The sequence below is a fragment of the Toxotes jaculatrix genome, chromosome 3 (genome assembly GCF_017976425.1).
Source record: "Toxotes jaculatrix isolate fToxJac2 chromosome 3, fToxJac2.pri, whole genome shotgun sequence".
NCBI lineage: Eukaryota > Metazoa > Chordata > Actinopteri > Toxotidae > Toxotes > Toxotes jaculatrix.
In genome coordinates this window covers 3,122,998-3,141,268 of record NC_054396.1, presented here as the reverse complement: position 1 = coordinate 3,141,268, position 18,271 = coordinate 3,122,998, and the positions used below count along the sequence as shown (strand labels likewise).

The 18,271-nt window shown below is 41.3% G+C and overlaps 1 protein-coding gene across 4 annotated transcripts in view; it reads right to left on the bottom strand.

Moving 5' to 3' along the window:
- The window catches only part of iqsec1b (IQ motif and Sec7 domain ArfGEF 1b), a 185,830-nt gene that overhangs the window by 116,724 nt on the left and 50,835 nt on the right, over positions 1-18,271 (bottom strand). For 3 of the 4 annotated variants that reach the window (XM_041033349.1, XM_041033344.1, XM_041033345.1), the window contains one exon: positions 2,536-2,643. The exons of the other annotated variant lie outside the window; for it this stretch is intronic. In XM_041033349.1, the coding sequence (XP_040889283.1) occupies positions 2,536-2,643 (108 nt within the window). The remainder of the gene's footprint in view (positions 1-2,535; positions 2,644-18,271) is intronic. 4 annotated transcript variants of the gene reach the window in all.

The following is an 18,271-nucleotide window of genomic DNA, read 5'->3' as shown; positions in this document are numbered from 1 at the left end:
TAAAGTTAACTACAGCATCAAACTATACTTATAGTCGGGCTTCGGTGTTCAGTCTTGACCTTGGAAACACCAATTAAGAAAAGAGACTCATCAATAGGTCCATTGAGTAGCTGTTCTGGAACTTTCACAAGAGCACATGACATGCGTATCACATGGACTGCAGCTTAAATAGAACTTAACAGTTCTACTGTGCAGTGATGATTTCTACTATTGACCCTGCTTTGTGAGAATCATGGCACAGTTCAGTTCACTATCCAGTCCAGTGAATGGATTCACACTTGATTAGACATCTTGTGGATGGTCAATGACTGAATGGAAAGCTGATACGATTCTACTCAGAATGAAGTTTCAGCACATGAAACTAATTTGGTCTGTTTTGTGCATATTGTTTAGGCTACATAGAAAACCTTGTTCAAACTGTGCTACATTCATTGTAATTACTTCAAGGCAGGAGCCTTCAAAAACAACAAAAAATAAGCATTTAGTTTTTGCATTTATCATCAGTGGATGACTTAAAATTGGTTTGGATGACTAAGCGTGCCATTTGGATAACTTATTAACTTAAGCTTAGAAAATGTCCATATTTTTGGATTAACAATTGAAAAAAATGTTGCTTCTTGTGACAAACCCACAAAGAATTATCACCTATCTCTGCAGCTCCCCTCCAATCCATGAAGCATTTTAGCATCTTTCAGCTCTTTGTTTTGGTTTAATGGCCTGCAGCTCTCATGTTTTGGTTCACTCTCTCAGTTCTCATTAATCTTCCTTACAGAAGCAGCAATTTTTAGAGAAAAAACTTCACACATCAAGAGTCACACATCATTTTTTAGGAGATGCTGGAGTGACAAAGCAAACAGGAGAGTGAAGTTTGAGCTTACATTCATTAAGTGGCCAGAAACATTACTCCAAACGAAAGCTAACATTGCCCTGTATCTGCTGGATGTGTAAATGGGTAACTTTTTGCTAGCACACAGCTAGTTATAACAAAATTGCAAGGTGGGTGTGTTTACTGCTTGTTGGGCTGCCCCCCAAGTGGCCCAAAAAAACCCATAAAAAATAATAACAATTCAGCTCTAAGGTCTGTTCAAATTTTGTGCCCTCTACTAAAGTGTTATAACATAATGAACACCAGGCTCTGTGTGACCAGAAAAGTCCAGGAGAAGAGACGTATCTTCTGCTGTTACCCTTCCCTGCTGCTGACATCTTCAGTCTAATAACATCTGACAAATAAAAACGCCCAATAATCTGTCTCTAAAGCGGCTTCATTGTACAGCAGCATACTGCTTCACAGTGTGATTTCACCTGCACCAGTGTGTCACTTCCTCTGTGCCTCTCAGGGGTTTAACATAATAGCATTCATTATCCAATCTACACACCTACCTCCTCCTATTGTGAGTTACAGCTTGACCCAAACATCATTGAGAACACAACTCCCTGGGCAATTGTAATTGATGTGCACTTGTTTTTCATGTTCTTTGGCAAATAGAGTGGGACAGCTCAGGACCTCACCGCAATCACAAGTCTTTAGCACTCGTTCATTATTTGCACTCTCTTCATCTCCATTTCATCTTCATCTGGTGAGCAAATACAGTTCATTAAGACTTTGACTATCTTCTTCCTCCACAGGTAAAATCCTATAGGGTGAGGTTTTTGTACCCCCCCCCCCCTCCCCCCCGCCACAAACCTGCCTTTAAAATGGCTCTCAAGCTCATGGCTGGATACTCGATAGATACAGCGAGCGAGGCGTCAAGAATAAAAACCCTTTGAAATTGCCATGAAGCTTTTGAAGCCTATGTCCCACTGCTCAACGCTCTCAGGGTTTTCATCTCTCCCCATCTCTCCTCATTTGCCGAGGAGCTCTCAGGGCAACGCTGAGCAGCTGTAATGAACTCCAAGGAAAAGCATCCAGAGAGAAGAGGACTGCATGGACAGCCAGCCAGAGCATTACTGTGCAGTACTGCATGTGCCGCAAGATGCTTTATGCAAACACGCTGCTCGCAATAATCTACAAAGTAGTAGCAGGGCAGCAAAGCTTGCATCTCATTTTCTAAGATAAGATTCATCAACTGTTTCACTGCTTGTGGAGTAATGCTGAATGATAGAGGGATTGGAAAGAAAGGATGTGACATAACAGGGGTTTGTTCTGCATGCTCTATTCCTGAAAGTAGCTGGTTCCCCTACCGCGCTTCTTCTTTCTCACTTCTGTGGTTGTAATTGGTTGGGTTGTTCATTTTCTATCTGAGTGGATCTGGAGGATGAGGAGGCCACCTACCAGCCTGAGTGCAGTAGGCGGTGGAAGTCTTCATGAGCAAAGAGGAAAAGACTGACAAACAAAGACACACTCAACAGCAGCATGGGGAATGGCAAGATCAGAGATCAGAGATCAGATGTTTCAGCAGGCTGATAAACAGTATGATACTATAAAGCAGCGCCAGGACAGAAACTGCTGTAATGAGATAGACTGTCAGGAAATGGGCTTAGAAAATTGTGGTCTGATGAAGAAAAGGTGACGTCAATAAAAACCCTTCGATTTACCCAAAAGACGCAGACTTCCATTTGCGACAGGGGTAACTTCTTCTACATGGAAGGGCAATTAGGTTTAGAGGGATCTCTGAGACTTCTACAGGCAATGAGGCGTGTCGCCTGCAACATAAAAAGAGAGAGGCACATTGAAGAGATTCACAATGCACATTTCATGACGTTTAATAAAATACAGTAGTGTATTTTCATTCAAAATCAGATCGCAAATGAAGCATGGACAATGACATGTTTCTGTTGCAGCATGAGCCGTAAACCAGTGAGGGGGTCCGTCTGCACGTTAACTCCCACCAAGCTGAAAAAGAGATTACTTCTGTCCACCGCCTGCAGCATTTTAATGCCTTCAAATCAGGGCCGGGAACTCTCATATATGCGTTATCACAACGGGCTGAATCAGCATACGGAGCTCAGTGCCAGGTAGTGAGCAGAGAAAGAGGGGGAGGAGGAGGAGGAGGAGAGAGAGCGCAGAGAGGCAGGCAGAAGATGAGACATGATCTGAATGTACTGGGCTGAGTGTAAAGTGAGGCCACAACAGAGGCTGTGGAGAACAGATATGAACAGGAAGGAAGCACAAGACAAGGGGAAGAAGATTAGAATTACATTCTGTTATCGTACTTGTTAGCATCAGTGACCTTGCCAGTGCAAATCTCTGAAGTTTCAGTGACTGCCAACAATACATTTGGTCATGTTTAAACAGATAAATGACAGTTTTGCACATAACACAGAAACAAACAGGTAAAAAAGCTGCTGTAAAAAAGTGAAGATAGATTAGTACATATTTTAAAAAGTTTACTCTGAAGTCTGTGAAGTAAAAAACAAAGTGATGATCTTTGGGATTTTGATAAAAATAAGTGCTGTCTCTACCCAGTAGACTAGAGGTCTTCACAGACTTGTGTAAAACGTACTTGATAGAGACCCCATCTGAGGGGAACCTGAGAAAAGCCAGAACCAACACGAATAAAACCAAGGATGATTAGATCCCATCAAAACTGTCTTTGACCTGAACAGAGAGAGAGAGCGCACAAACTACAGCCGCAGCTTGATGCCTTATCAAGCCATTCAATCAATTAACAAGCAGCCATGGTGGAAAAGATCAGCAATATAATAATAATGGCCTGAGAAAGAATGTAAAGCCAAACCTGAATAATAATATGCTTCTCAGATAAATTCACATAAACAATGTTAAGTCCACCTCCTAAACCAATGAATGGACAACATTCTCACCTATCAGTGAATCAGATTTCAAGACACTGTTATTTAAGAGCATAAATCTTGAAGGCTACTGAGCTTTAGCTCAGGGTCAGATCTTCGTTCCTCTAAACCTGTAAAGACCTCCACTGTACAGATGTGCACAGTGTACTGTGTCACACAAATACCAGTTCATTTTTGATCAGCTGATGTTCTTTCCTGTATTGAGAAGAGAGAGCTGATGTCAATCTCATGTCTGCCCTTTAAAGCTACCATATGTAAGCTCTGTAAATCAAGCTAGTGCTCACATAAGACCTGAAAGCAAATCACTCCACTCCTCCCAATCCTCCATCTGCCTGCTCCATTACGCTCCGCCCAGCCCTCCACCTCCGTCCTTGTCATGTTCACTGTCTCAGCTAATGCAGGAATTGGGAGCTTGCTATCCCACGTGTCAGTCACAGCAATGTCTTCCAGCAGCTAATTCTGGCTTGAAGCCTCCATGTGAGAGGAGTAGAAGACAAGGAGTGAGTTCACGCAATAACCGACAGCCGTTAGCTCCCACCCCTGAGTCTGACCTTCTCTGATTGGTCAGAGGGACGAGGCTCACTCAAAAACTTCAGGAGAGAATATCTCTGCACCTCTGCTGTTCAATGATCACAGAAGCCTCTGACAGCACCTCCCACATTAAGACATGTTTTGGAATCCTGACATGGTTTAAAGGGAGTTACGTGCAGAAACAATGCCAGGTGCAGTGATGGTTCGCAGCTTTGCAGCATCTTGCAGACACGGTGAGGTTCTCAGGTACAACATGTTTAGTACAAACATGACCTCACAATCCTGAGAGCTAAGTCAGCTCACATGATATCTTTCCAAGATCATGAATGCTACAGTGATAAATGATTTAACTTGTTTTTACTGCTAAATACATAATGTCCAGGGTTTTTTTATGTTCTGATCATAGTTCCCTTGTGAAAATCTGTACTTTAACCCTTTCGGGTCTCTAAAATGTAGGCAATTAAAAATCTGATGGGGCAAATCATTTTTTAATTTAATTTCAGACAGATGTTATACAGTTTGACTTACATTATCCCAGGCAGCAAAGTCTGGGCAAGCCATTACTGGACACAAGTCACCCAGAGCAGAGGGGAGGGAGGGCAGGACATGGTGTCAGGGTGAACAGAGGACTTGCCATAAATAAACCACCTATACATCTCCTCTTGGTACCTATTTGCTGCAGCTGGCTGAGTAATGGAAGAAGCAGCCACTTGTCATTGAACCATCCCCCCAGTGAGGACTGATGACGACTGGTGCACTGGATAATGTGCTGCCTCTGGACAACTCCGACCTGCTCTCAGCTGCTGACCGGCATGGTCTGCTGACAGCACTGAGGCCGGTTCTATACCTTCACAACTCGTCACGACCTCCAACTTCAGCAAACATTCTGCCAGTGTTACTGCTACTGAAAGAGTTACCTTTCAAAGTGCTTTTTTTTTCCCTGAGTCTCCTAGTTTCACAATGAAATGTTCTGTGTTCTTTCCTGGGAAACAGAAAGTGCTTGCAAAGTCATTCTCTGTGAATTGATTTTTTTTTTCTTTCAAACTTCTTCTCTTCTAACAACAGCAACAACAGCGCCTGTGTCTGATGGGCACACAAGGATCAAAACAATCACACACTGAGACAGAACATTTTCTGCCATTATCAGAAGAGCTCTAGCGCAGCACTGACACACGGATGCTCATATCTGCCTGGGACGTTACTGCTTGTCACTTGGGAATTAAGGAGAAGTTAAGGCGGTCTTGATGAGCTCATAAACCTTTGACGTGGACGGCCGAGGGAGCATCAGCTTCAAGAGGGTTGGTAACAGCTTACATAAAAACGAGCATTAGAGAGATGGCTCTGATTAGCCTGAGATAAGAGACAGACAGGACTGTATAGGAGGGATAACAACGATGGTTGGGCCTTGAAGGGATGATGATTTTGCAGAGGAGCTCTGTGGGTTTAGCGTGATCAGACGCTCTCGCCAACAGGCACTGGCATTTTGGCCAACCTCCTCAAGAGGCCCCAGTTATTTTAACGTTTTGTGATGTATGAGGAGAGCGCAGACTAAATGGAGGATAATGTTTTTTTAATACTATCACCGTACTTTTTAGATTAAAAAAGGACATTCTCTCTGTTTGAATGTCACATGAAAGAAGTGCTCCCTGGTGTACTAATGTATTTTAAAGTGATAATCTGCATCATTTTAAATGAATAAATTGTATTCTTGTTTGACTACTTCCCACTGATGAGTGATGGGACACAACAACCGTAATGTGATTATAGCGCACACTGCAGAGCAACTGAATCTGCTTAGCTGCAATATGAAAAGTACACAAAGTGCCTTAAAAGAAAATGTGGCTCTTGCGGACAAATACATTAAATATCCGTGTTTCGTTTTTATAACTTCAAAAAAATAGATTTGATTCGTTTTTATTGAATTATTCATTTGTGTATCATGGACCATGAATTACAACATATATGTTTTTCCAGCTTCTTTTCGATAAAAAATATTCACGTCCAACAACACAGGTATCAGTTAAACAGCTATTAAATGTAAAATTAGCAGTATTTGGCTTGTGATTGACATCACTCACACCAAGCACATTTTTAAAAGGCAAGCATTATTCTACATGTCTGTTATAATCCACAAATCCCATGAAAACACCATGAAATGGGATTTGACGTGACAGGACAGTGTATGTGAGATTCAGTCAAGGTGCAACAGTGTGGCTCACTTAAGACAGCTAAGATAGTTTAAAGACCATGATGGAGCTCAGAGCACAAAAGAATAAGATATATCAGGCTTTGCATACTGACAGTACTTGTTAGAAGGATACTTGTTGTTTGGGATATGCTAAGTATAACAAAAATATGAAATATCACCAGACCTGTACTTAGAATACACCAAATGATCGCATCACAGCTAATTTCGTGTTTTCATGTTGCCTAACTTCATTCTGTATTGTATTGTATAGTTTAGTTTTCTTGTGTTAAGACATTTAAGAAAACATGTCAGTGGAAGCTTTTGCCAGACACTAAACAGCAAGTCAAATAAATAGGGCTGCTGCAGCAGCGTGTCAGGAAAGGCATATTTACGGGCTTCCTGGAACAATAAATCTGAAATACAAACTTATGTTTAGCCTTCCTCCATCTTTGTGGGTTAAAGAGAGAGGTCAAACTGTTTTCAAACAGCAGCTTCCTTCCTGTATCCCTGGTTTATTGTGGAGTCTCAGAATGACACAGATGAATTAATTCCTTCACATTTACTTTTGACATACGGCAAACGCAGTTTAAAGTAACAAGACATTAAAGTAGAATGTACTGAAACATCATGAATCTTCTGATGTGAATTTGCAGTGGTGTTAACCACAACAGCTAAACCTTAATTAACTGCTCATTCAAATTACAGCCAGTTTTACATCACTGCAGTAATCAGGCCACAATTAAATGTGGACTATTAAATATTAGACTGCTATCATCTAAATCCCTGTTAGTCAGTGATTTAATAACCGATCATCACATTGATTTATTCTGTATTACTGAAAACTGGTTGCAGCGAGAAGAATATGTTAGTCTGAACAGATCAACACCCCCTGCTCATGTTCATTTTCACATTCCTTGCAGGAAAGGCCAAGGAAGAGGGGTCACAGCGATTTTCCACTCCAGCTTATTATTCAACCCAAGACCTGAACTTAGCTATAACTGATTTGAAAGCCTTCCTCTTAGTCTTTCACACCCAGGATGGAAAATATAAAAAAACTGTTCTAGTTACTGTATATCATCCACCTTACTCCTGCCTCCAGTTGAACCAAAATGTTGCAGCGCTGCTACAGATAGGAACTAGAAAGAGATCATATTTCTCCAATGTTAACTTCTATACTTAGTCCCCCTTTTAAAATCCAGAATAGAAAAACTTCACCTTACATACAAAGTCTGTCCTTAATAACCAAGGTCCACTGTATTTTGAAGAGCACACAGTTCCCTACTATCCCAATAGAAAACTCAGCCCTCAAACTGCAGGTTTGCTTGTGGTTTCTATAGTTTCCAAGTGTAGAACAGGAGGCAGAGCCTTCAGCTGTCAGGCTCCTCTCCAGTGGAACCAGCTCCCAGTTTGGGTCCAGGAGGCAGACACCTTCTCTACATTGAAGATAAGGTTTAAAACTTTCCTCTTTGATGAAGCTTTTAGTTAGGGCCGGCTCAGGTGAGCGCTGAACCATCCCTGAGTTGTGCCGCTAAAGGCCGGGGCTGCTGAGAGAACTCCCATGATGCATTGAGCACTTCTTCTCTCCTTCATTAAATCTGTCTTCTCTCTCCTGTAGTTTGTGCTTTTCCTCTCTGTCCTCTCTCTTCCTGTCCTCATTCTGCAGGTCTCTCTGACCCTGGAACTGCAGGACCAAGATCTGCCACGACTACTCAACACTCATTCTTATCATTAATTTTATTATTGTTATTATTATTCTTATTTCTATTGCTGCTTCCAGTAGTGCTGTTATTGTTTATAACATTTTTACAGTACATACAGCTGTTCCTGTCTCCCCCCTCTTGCCCCTGTCTACCCCATTTCTCTCCTCTCAACCCAACCAGTCAAGGCAGACAACCTCTCATCATGAGCCTGGTACTGTTGGAGGCTGCTTCCTGTTAAAGGAAGTTTTTCCTCTCCATTGTCACCAAGTGCTTGCTCATGATGGGAACTGTTGGGTTTCTTTCTGTAATTATGTAAGGACTTGACCTTACTCTGTAAAGTACCTTGAGATATATTTTGACACTATAGATATGAAATTGAATTGAAGTGATTTAATCAGGGACCATCAAGAGACACACTGGGTGACAAACGCCGGAACAGACCATGACAAAGAGAGACACTGTATGGGGTTTTTGGCTTGATAACCTACACTGGGGAATATCAAGAGGCCTTTTCACTTTGAATTATTATATATTGGTGTCGCTTAAGGGTGCTATATCTGAGTATTTTACTATAAAACATTAAAAAACAAACTAAACTTATAAATAGAATGCAAAAAAATAACTTTTTTGATATCTACGTCTACATATTGTGTTGCAGAGATACTGACTGAAGTTAGCACGCTAACCAGCTAGGCCCAGCCCATCCCACGTGTAATACCACTTTGTACCTCAAAAGGTGACAGTGATTCCAATTTGAGAGGATGAAGATGTAGAGGTGCCCAGAGGGAAAGAAACTAGACATTTTGTCTAAGAAGACAAGATTTGAAGACAATAAGACAACAGGACTGATACTGTGGGGTGGGGTGTGTGCAAATGCATCTTTTATGAGGCATTTTCACATCATTCTTATGTTATGGTGCCAAGGTTCATGTCTCCAGCTCATTTCAGCTCACAGCAAATTGAGCAAAGGCATAAAATTACATGTAATAATCAATAGGCCACGTCCACATGCACCAATCAATATGACACTTCAGATTTTGGTTAATACTTGCTCCCCAGAGACTGGTGAGATTCTGTCCACCAGGTTTTGAGGCATAGTTTTTTTGGTATTTGTGGTGCCCTCTATGGGTCAGGCTCAAAAATGCTTTGGTAGGCCTTTTCCCAAACGCGGACTGACGGACTTTTATGGTCCAAGAGGCTTTTTTGTAAAGCAAATTTTAAGTCAGTTGAAACTATGGTGTGAGGGGTGTGGCCTTTCCAAAGCTGTGCTTTTGAGGCTTAATTTCAGCGCCACCATCTGGGTGATTCGGCGCATGTTTCTTGGGAAGCACTTGTGCATCTTTTCCAGTTTTTTAACAACCAAACCATTAAAAATTCTGAGTAGTTACTCTGTGAAGCACAAACCTTGGATCTCATTGAAATGTGATGCAGCTTTTGATGGGAAGACCCAGTGTAAAATGTAAATCTAACAGCAGCATGCCATATGGATAAACTTGCCCCAAGGACAAACGGGCTGTGCTCTTTTGCGACCCAAAGCTGCCAGTAATAATCTCTCATCCATGGAGGTGAAGCCCTGGATGGAGATTTCCCACTGCCGGCCATATAAGCTTCCTGTTATCACTGGAGTGCAGGTTCTCTGCTTACATAATGGAAGTCTCTAAACACACTGGCTCCTAAAACTTTTAACTGTCAAAAGGCTGGCAAAGTGGTTTCAAGGACTCACTGAGCTTAATAATGGTGCTTATCCTGGAAAACAAACACAGATCCATAGTCAGTACAGTCACACTGTGTCTGCTGTGGTTTGAAGAAATGCCCACTGCTGCAGTTAATATGTGTAGTCAAAATTAGTAGTAGTACTGTTACTGTTAATACCTGGACTTCAGAGGCTGACTGAAAGTATTTAAATAGAACTAAGATTACTCAGTAGCTCTTTTAGTACCTCTCAGTGCCAATAGTGTCCTGATTGTAACCGTATCCATTTATTTACCCTTTATCAAATGATCTTTCCAATTCAGTGAAGCTCTGTAAAGTGATGGGACTGTTTCCTTAGCAGGAGAAGAGTGACTCATGAGAGAAAAACTGTTTAAAGCGAATTCAAGTTAAATACCCTCCTACACGAGCCATAATTGTATGCTGCTCGGTAATTCCCATCTTTTTGAATGCAGACTGATTTAGGTGTTGCTGATTTTAGAAGTGATGGGAGAAGCACACAGATCTTTTACTAAAGTGGTAGTAAAGTAGTAAGTCACAGCAAAGAAAGTAAAAGTTACGCATTCAAAAATTTGACTACAAGAACAAAAGTTTTAGTATCTTGACATATGTATACTTAAATTACCAAAAGGCAGAATGGCTCCAGGCAGAATGGCTGATTTCAGAGTCACAGATGTTGTATTACTAGATTATAATCACTTATCTGGACCTACAAAGTATAGTAAAAACAAGCTGAAGTAAATGTAGTGCTGTAAAAGTAAAGTATCTCTGTGTATCCTCCAAAATATGCTCAGTCTGTTTTCATTTCAAAATCATCAAATCATCAAAGTCATCAGCTTTCAGCACATCACATGCCTCTTATGAAAGCTGAATAAGCGCTGCCAGATTTAGCCAGTTAGCTCCTGTAAGAACCAACTACAATGTTAAAGTAATTCTGAATCAACTACTGCAGCTGCTACTGTGAATAAACAAGTTCTGGGTTCATTTATATTTTGTTTGTGGGTTCATTTATATATTCTAAACTATTTATTCATGTGATTCTTTATGTCAGTGTATTTTTATTTAGTTTATATTGAACAATTTCATAAAATCATATCTAGATCCTTTCCATTAAATGCTTTCCTTAAAGTCTTTCTGTGCTACGCACACATTAGTCTGGTGTTTCTGCACTGCTCTACCCAGAGATCACCTGTCAATCAAACAGCGACATCTTTGGATTTTCTGTCAGTTTGAGTGTGTGTAAGTGGCTCTCTTTCCTTTGTGGTTGCTGAATCACTGTTTTCTTACATCAGTCACCAACAGGGAACAGCACAATGGACATTTACTTGAAAATGTCACAGATCGATACTTTGCATTGTAATACAAAGTGACGCCTCTGGAACATGATTGTTGGAGATGGTGAACAACTAGAGACCATCTTGCGATGGGATCACTCCAGCCAAGACGCCAATCAACATGCTGACATTCTTACCCATGAGTACTCCTAAGCTACCACTGCATTATTACATGGGTGCTCAGTGCTCATGAGCTGGGCCACAGCCGTCTTCATACAGCTTCATTCTGGATTGAACTGTATCTTACAGAGTTGTGATGCAGACAAAAAGCTGCAAAAGTACTCAAAACCAACTCTATCATCGTCCATGGGTGTTTCCAGGGCCACATTCTGTCATGGTGACACACACACACACACAACCACATCAACCACATTGTTGCAGCCAGGCATGACTACTGAACACTCCTGAGTTGGAACATCAACATGCTGACTGGTGTTGAGGCTGGTGTGATCCCATCTAAAGATGGCCTGTAGTTTTACCTAATGTCTCAGAGTGGATCTGAATGATTAAAACTGGGATACACTGATACGCAATTTAAAATGATTGTGGGCCCAGGGCGTAAAATGGGGAGGCTATCTTTGAACTCTGCCTTCATTGTGACCTCAACTACACACCAGTTAAGTTGTGCGACTACATCTTGCACAGTTGTGATGCCACTTTGGTGACAAAATCTGTTCACTGACACATAAACACCTGCCAAAGTATTCAAAATGATGTCCGTTCCTGCTACAGTGGGTGTCTACAGGACCACACTCTGCCATGATGACACACACATACACACTCACAAGGTGAAAACAATACCAGTCACGTGCTGTCGCAGTTGGTAAATACGCAGCAGTGTCTCTCTACATGTTATTGCAATATTACTGTGTGTATATGCAGCTGCAGTAGACATGCATGTTGAAAATGACATGTCCTGTCTTGCACTGCAGGCTCAGGAGCAGCGAACACAGGTCATGTCAGTGAGTTTTTCACTTCCAGGGTCATGTATCTCTGCAGGCACACTGACTGTGCACAGAAACAATCATTTGTATTTGGTTTCCTGAGGGAGGGGGGGGGGGGGGGGGGGGGGGGTCAGGTTTCAGGGGTGATGGTGTTGATGAGGAGTCAATACTGTACACTCCCTCTCTTAATCAGCACAGGATAACAGGGTCAGTTCTGGAAACACAGTCATGCACTCGTGCACCATCACCGCTCCAGCTCCATCCATCAGGGCTCAGTGGAAACCAACAGCAGCTTCCAGACGTGGAGGAGATAAACACAAACACAGGGAGTGTTTGAGCCTTACGACAACACACAGCACTAATCTCATGAGCGTGACAACTTTTTTTCAGTTGACACAAATTCCAGGGACAAAACACCCCCACCTTTCGCTCCCTCCTGACGGATGAGTAGCATGTACTTCCGTCGGTTATGTAACACAGTCTGCCGTGTACCGCACTTCTCAAAAAGCAGGTTTAAGCGGTTTTGCTTTATATAATGCAGAAATCCTAATCTTTCTCTTTTCGCTAGATAGGCCGCATTGTGCCCCTGAGTCTGTAAGCATGCTTGTTCGTGGTATTACTCAAAAAAGAGAGGGACATAATTGTCTAGTGTTGGATATCCTAAGCTATTCTTTTCCATATCACTCTATGAATTATGTTTTCTTCTATTATTCAAGGAAAAATCAGGTAACGACCAGCCCTTGCTCTTGCACAAACACTCTAGGAGGGCATTGTCAAGGCCTGATAGGTTCATAAAATTGTCCTGCACTGATTGTGACAAGATTTTCTCCAAAGAAGAAAATTAAACAATGTAATATTAGAGATGATCTCAGAGAATGAAACATCGCCCAACAATATCACTTTGACAGAATCCAATTAACCTTTGCTGCTTCAGTATGAGGCCTTTGAAAATCAGCTTTGCTGTAGCGCCCCTCCCTCTATCATTCTCTCCATCTCATTTCTCTCATCAGCATTACATCGATGAAGTCCGGAGGGAGAGGTATTTATAAGCTTCAGTTGTAAAGACAAAAATTTAATTATTAATGGTACCCACTGCCCAGCTCATACCATGTAATAAGGCCTGCCTAAAAAATAGAGGCTACCTCACGATTAATTATTGTACTTTATCACACCTTTGAGGGCCGGGATCCGCGTTACAGGGAAGGCTTTGTGTTCAACTGGGCCAGTTCTCTGTGCTGTGCATCGCCACCACCACAACAGGCGTAGCGCTGGTAGGCTCAATGAAGCACTTCACAGCGTATTCATGGCCTATATCTCCTTATCCCCCAGGAGCAGATCAAAGAACGAAAAAACAAACACAGGCCTTGTAACACATAAGTATAATCAGGATCGTGGGCCTGTCTGGCAGCGTTATTCCTGGAGGATAGGCTAACATACTGGAGGGGAACATTGAACAAAAAAGTCTGTGGCAAAGCCTCAATTGCTAATTCTTCTTTTTTCTGTCAAGCATGTTTGCAGAGCTTCACCTTTGTGTTTCATGGACTGTCGCAAGAACGTGATAGCTGGGTTCAGTACTCTGTCTGAGGCAACAAATGAAGACCTCCAAAAGGTCTCAGTCTTTGCTAAGGTGCCAGATTTACTGTAACTACTCTAGCTTATTCACTGGTCAGACTTTTTTTTAAATTTAGGGAAAACATGACATTGTTTGGGCTCATCACAGAGGCAGCCTGCCAACAGAGGGCACACGTGTCCCAGTTTAATGCACAGTCAGCGACCTTAATACATTTTTATTAAACACATGAGAAGAGCAAATTAATTAGTTTTTACTTTTTAAGCATTTTATATTACTTCAAGTGAAGTTATACAGTATGAAATTAATAGCAAAAAATGAGCCCAACATTCAACAGCAGCCTCATCCTGATCCCTCCTCTTTGTAATACAAGTAAATGAGTGTAAAATACTGCAGCAGACACTGCCCTAAATCCAATAAAACAATGGCATTCATCAGCGATGAGCTGAGTAGCCAATCAAGAGCCCAATCGAGGGCAATAACTGAAGTAGTAGTAGTAGTACTAGTTCTGCTCAAGCACTCGTGGCTCTCTACTTCTTTTAGCAACTCTCTCATTAATCCCACAGTTCAGTTCTGCTAGTTACTTTAGCCTAGCTGTTAGCTATGGCTGCTCTCTTTCCCTCACACTCTCCTGCTTATGTAATAAAAGCAATTTATTTGCAGTTAATGGAGGTGAGGCTCAGTGAATTGGAAGCAGAGCTCTGCACCACGGAAACCCAATCATTAGCTGCTGTAGTTAGCCAGCCACCAGTAGGTGGTGCGAGGCGACCCAGCGTAGCTCCTACTCTCCTCCTGAAAGCATCCAGAAAGCACCCAGCCACCCAGGGTGGCTGGGTGGAAGCATAGCCCTAATCAGAAGCCCACGATTCAAATCCAAGCAGTTGCAAAGTTCAGGCACGTCCTGTCTCAAATCCATGCACTTATTATTTCCAGGTTGGATTATTGCAATTCCTAATTATCAGGTGCTGCAACAAATCTCTCTAAAGACTCTCCAGGTGATCCAGAATGCTCCATGTGTACTGACATTCAGGAACAAGAAAAGAGATCATATTTCTCCCATATTAGCTTCTCTGCATTGGCTCCCTGTAAAATCTAAAATAAAATTGAAAATCCTGCTCCTCACCTACAAAGCCCTCAGCAGTCAGGCACCATCACATCTTAAAGAGCTTGTGGTACTCTATCCCCCCATTAGAACGCTGTGCTCCCAGAACACACGCTTACATGTGGTTTCTAGAGACTCCATAAGCACAAAAGGTGGAAGATCGTTCAGTTATCAGGCTCCTCTACTGTGGAACCATTTACCAGTTTGGGTCTGGGAGGCAGACACCCTCTCCATGTTTAGAGGAGGTTAAAAACTTTTGTGTTTGATAAGTCTTCTAGTTAGTTCTGGCTCAGGCTTGCCTTGAACCATCCCCTAGTAATGCAGCTACAGACTGCCGTGTGACTTCCCATGATGTACTGAGTCCCTCTCTCCTCCTCTCCCTCTCCAAATGAACACATTCGCATCCCATTAACACACATTACTAACATCTTCTCTCTAACATAGTTTTGTGGTACTTTGCAGGTATCTTTGCCTCCACAGCTGCAGAATCCTGCTCAGCACCCACTGCTACAATTATTATTGTAATTATTATTAGTATAAAGGAAAGGAAGAATTACAAGTTCAAGGATGTAAACAATGCATTCAACTATATCTATTAAATGAATTAATACTAATTGTGTAATGGAGTAGAAGTATAAAGTATTATAAAATTGAAACACTGCACAGAGGTCAAAGAAAGGAGGCTAATGAATGGGTGATGGATGGGTGTTCACACAAAGACCAGGGTTCATGTCCTGCATCCTCCGTGTTGTTGGGTGTAGTCTACTGAAACATCTGGTTAAGGTTATGGAAAGATTGTTGCCAAAACATAATCATAAATATGTTAATCATGTTTTAGATGTCAGGATAAATTCAGAAATCAAATGAAAAAAATAACTGAACATTTTGCCACAGTATGTAAAGTATGAACATTGAGCATTGGCAGTGAACAGTTGGCAAATATGTTAAATATAAATGTTTCCTTGTTATATTAATTATGCCAATTTCCTTTATTACCATTATTTTAATGAAACGGGGCTGAATAAAGCCACTAAATGTTCTTCCATAATCATCATGATTTACATAGACAGCAATGTTGACAACATCATTCATTATGCTAATTACTGAACTTAACAACAAGTATTTCTGTTTATACACTGTATTTCCCTTAACATGAATGTTAAAATGAACTCTGTCTGAAAGCATTCAGGACTTAGTGGCTTCACACAAATCAATTCTTCGTCATTATCATGCAAATGTATGCAGCTCAGGAATGGAATAAGATCCTAGCCATTATAGTGACAATGTTTAGTGTATAAGAAGTTTCCAACATATTTTGTACTTGACTGTATCACACTGATTAGCACTGAAACAGAGCAGAGCTAAATGCGCCTTATTTTCTGTTAGCCCTAGGAGATTTCATTACACAGGTGTGTTGGTGCATACCACGTGAAGGCACATAGCCACTGGACACCACAGCCCAGTTAACCTTGGCATGCTCCCTCTCGCAGACTGCCATGTCAGCATGCAAAACACTGCATTTCTCCCAGCGGAGCAACAATACAGCTGGAGTGATTTTAAACTAGATGCAACACATCATCCAGCATGGGCTGATGTATCGCAGCAGCCAACGTGCCTGGTTCAGCTCTCACCAATGGGACAGCAGAAAACCAGAAGGGGAAGAGAAGGTTAAGGGTAAAGCTCCTGACAGCACAGCTCACCTGCAAATGGCACACCTGGAACACCAGAGAGTCCTGTGGGACTATACAACCTAACACTGTGGAACCAAGGGGGGAGATACTCAACCTCTTATACTGTACTGTAGGCCTGCGAGCACACAGCTTCTACACCCTCACAAACGTGATGTGTGCCCTTGACTAAGGTTAGTCCAGATTGCTGATATGTTAAACCAATATTGGTCTTTTATCAATTATCATATCAGCCAGTCATTGTTCTACTAAATTAAATCAGTTTAAGATACTAATGTAATGTAAATCAGTTTAAGACACATTAAGTCAATTCAAAATTTGATTGAATTTATGTATCTTTTATATTTAGTTATTAATAACATTTTATTATACTGGCTATTATTTAGTTCATTACTTCACCTGATTCAAATTGTGAAGCCCGCTGCAATTTGTGAAGGAGACAACAAGAGTCACAACCACAAGAAATGACCTCCATCACATAACACGTGTAGCTTGGATTTTGTGGCCGTTAACATCTGTTGCAAACAAAAGACAAAAACGCATCCCTGACAGTGTGGTAAAACAATTAAAGAGCAGCAAAATGAGGCTGAAAAGCTGGTGTACCACAAATCATTGCTGTTGCAGAAAACTACAAGATAACTTTGAATAAATCCATTTCCAAACCTCAGCATGTAGAAACATTGAAGGTTTCACAATACTAAGCCATTTGACTGCAGGTCATATTCACATGCATTATTAGTGAGCGTTGCCATTTTACCTTCCCAACAAAGACAACAAACAAAATTAGAGTTTGTTACTCGGGGCTCTCATTAAATTGCCATGAAGAGGCAGCAGGAGTTTTGGAAAGCCTTAAGTGAAAGCAATGAGAAGTGGAGCTCAATGTCAACAGTAAAATGAAAGAATAAGGAGCAGCCTCATTTACATACAGTGCATTAAAGAAATGATGTGAAACTATTTGTCTTGTTGAATAATGTCAACAAAAACCTGCTATACAGACCAGAGACTGTATGGACAGGAACATTTTAGCAGTGTAGTGAAAATACACGCTAGCAGTGTTGGAAAGAGTACAGAAACACTGCTTGTGTGGCAGAGCATGAAAACTATAGCAACACATTTACAAAACCTAACCTCCATCACTGTAGTTGTGTTGCTCCTTGAGTTTTGGGGCTTATCAGATCCCAAAAACTCTGCACAGCCATTTCTGAGAACTATCACAGTGCATTAAAGACAATCATTTCATCCTCCAGTTTGACAGTTGTGAGGTCAATGGCAGAATTACGTTGTTCATGAGCCAGGTAAAATGTGTTTACCAGGCAGCATTGCATTTTTTTTTTTTTTTTTGTTACAGCTCTTTGGGTTTGGATCCACACTATGTCATCTCAGTGGCAATGAAATCAATGAGGAGAACTAATGTCAGTTTGAATACAGGCCTGCTCAAGCAGGGGTTTAGTACCATTACTTTGATAGCAGCATTACACAATATGTTACTTTCATCAAGCCAGAAATATCTAGAAAATTAACTGTCATTGGCAACATGATAACAATGGAGTAACAGTTAATGGCACATGGCTTTTGCTCAAGAAGAGGACTTAAGTCGTGGTGATGTACTCATTAACAGCTGTTGTCCCTGTTATGGGTCATCATCATAGCTAGCTAGCTACATGAAGCTACATCCATTAAAAAAAATTTAGACAAGCTTAGATTGACACAACTATTGTGTAAGGTGTCAACTCAACACTTAATTTGAAAATGCT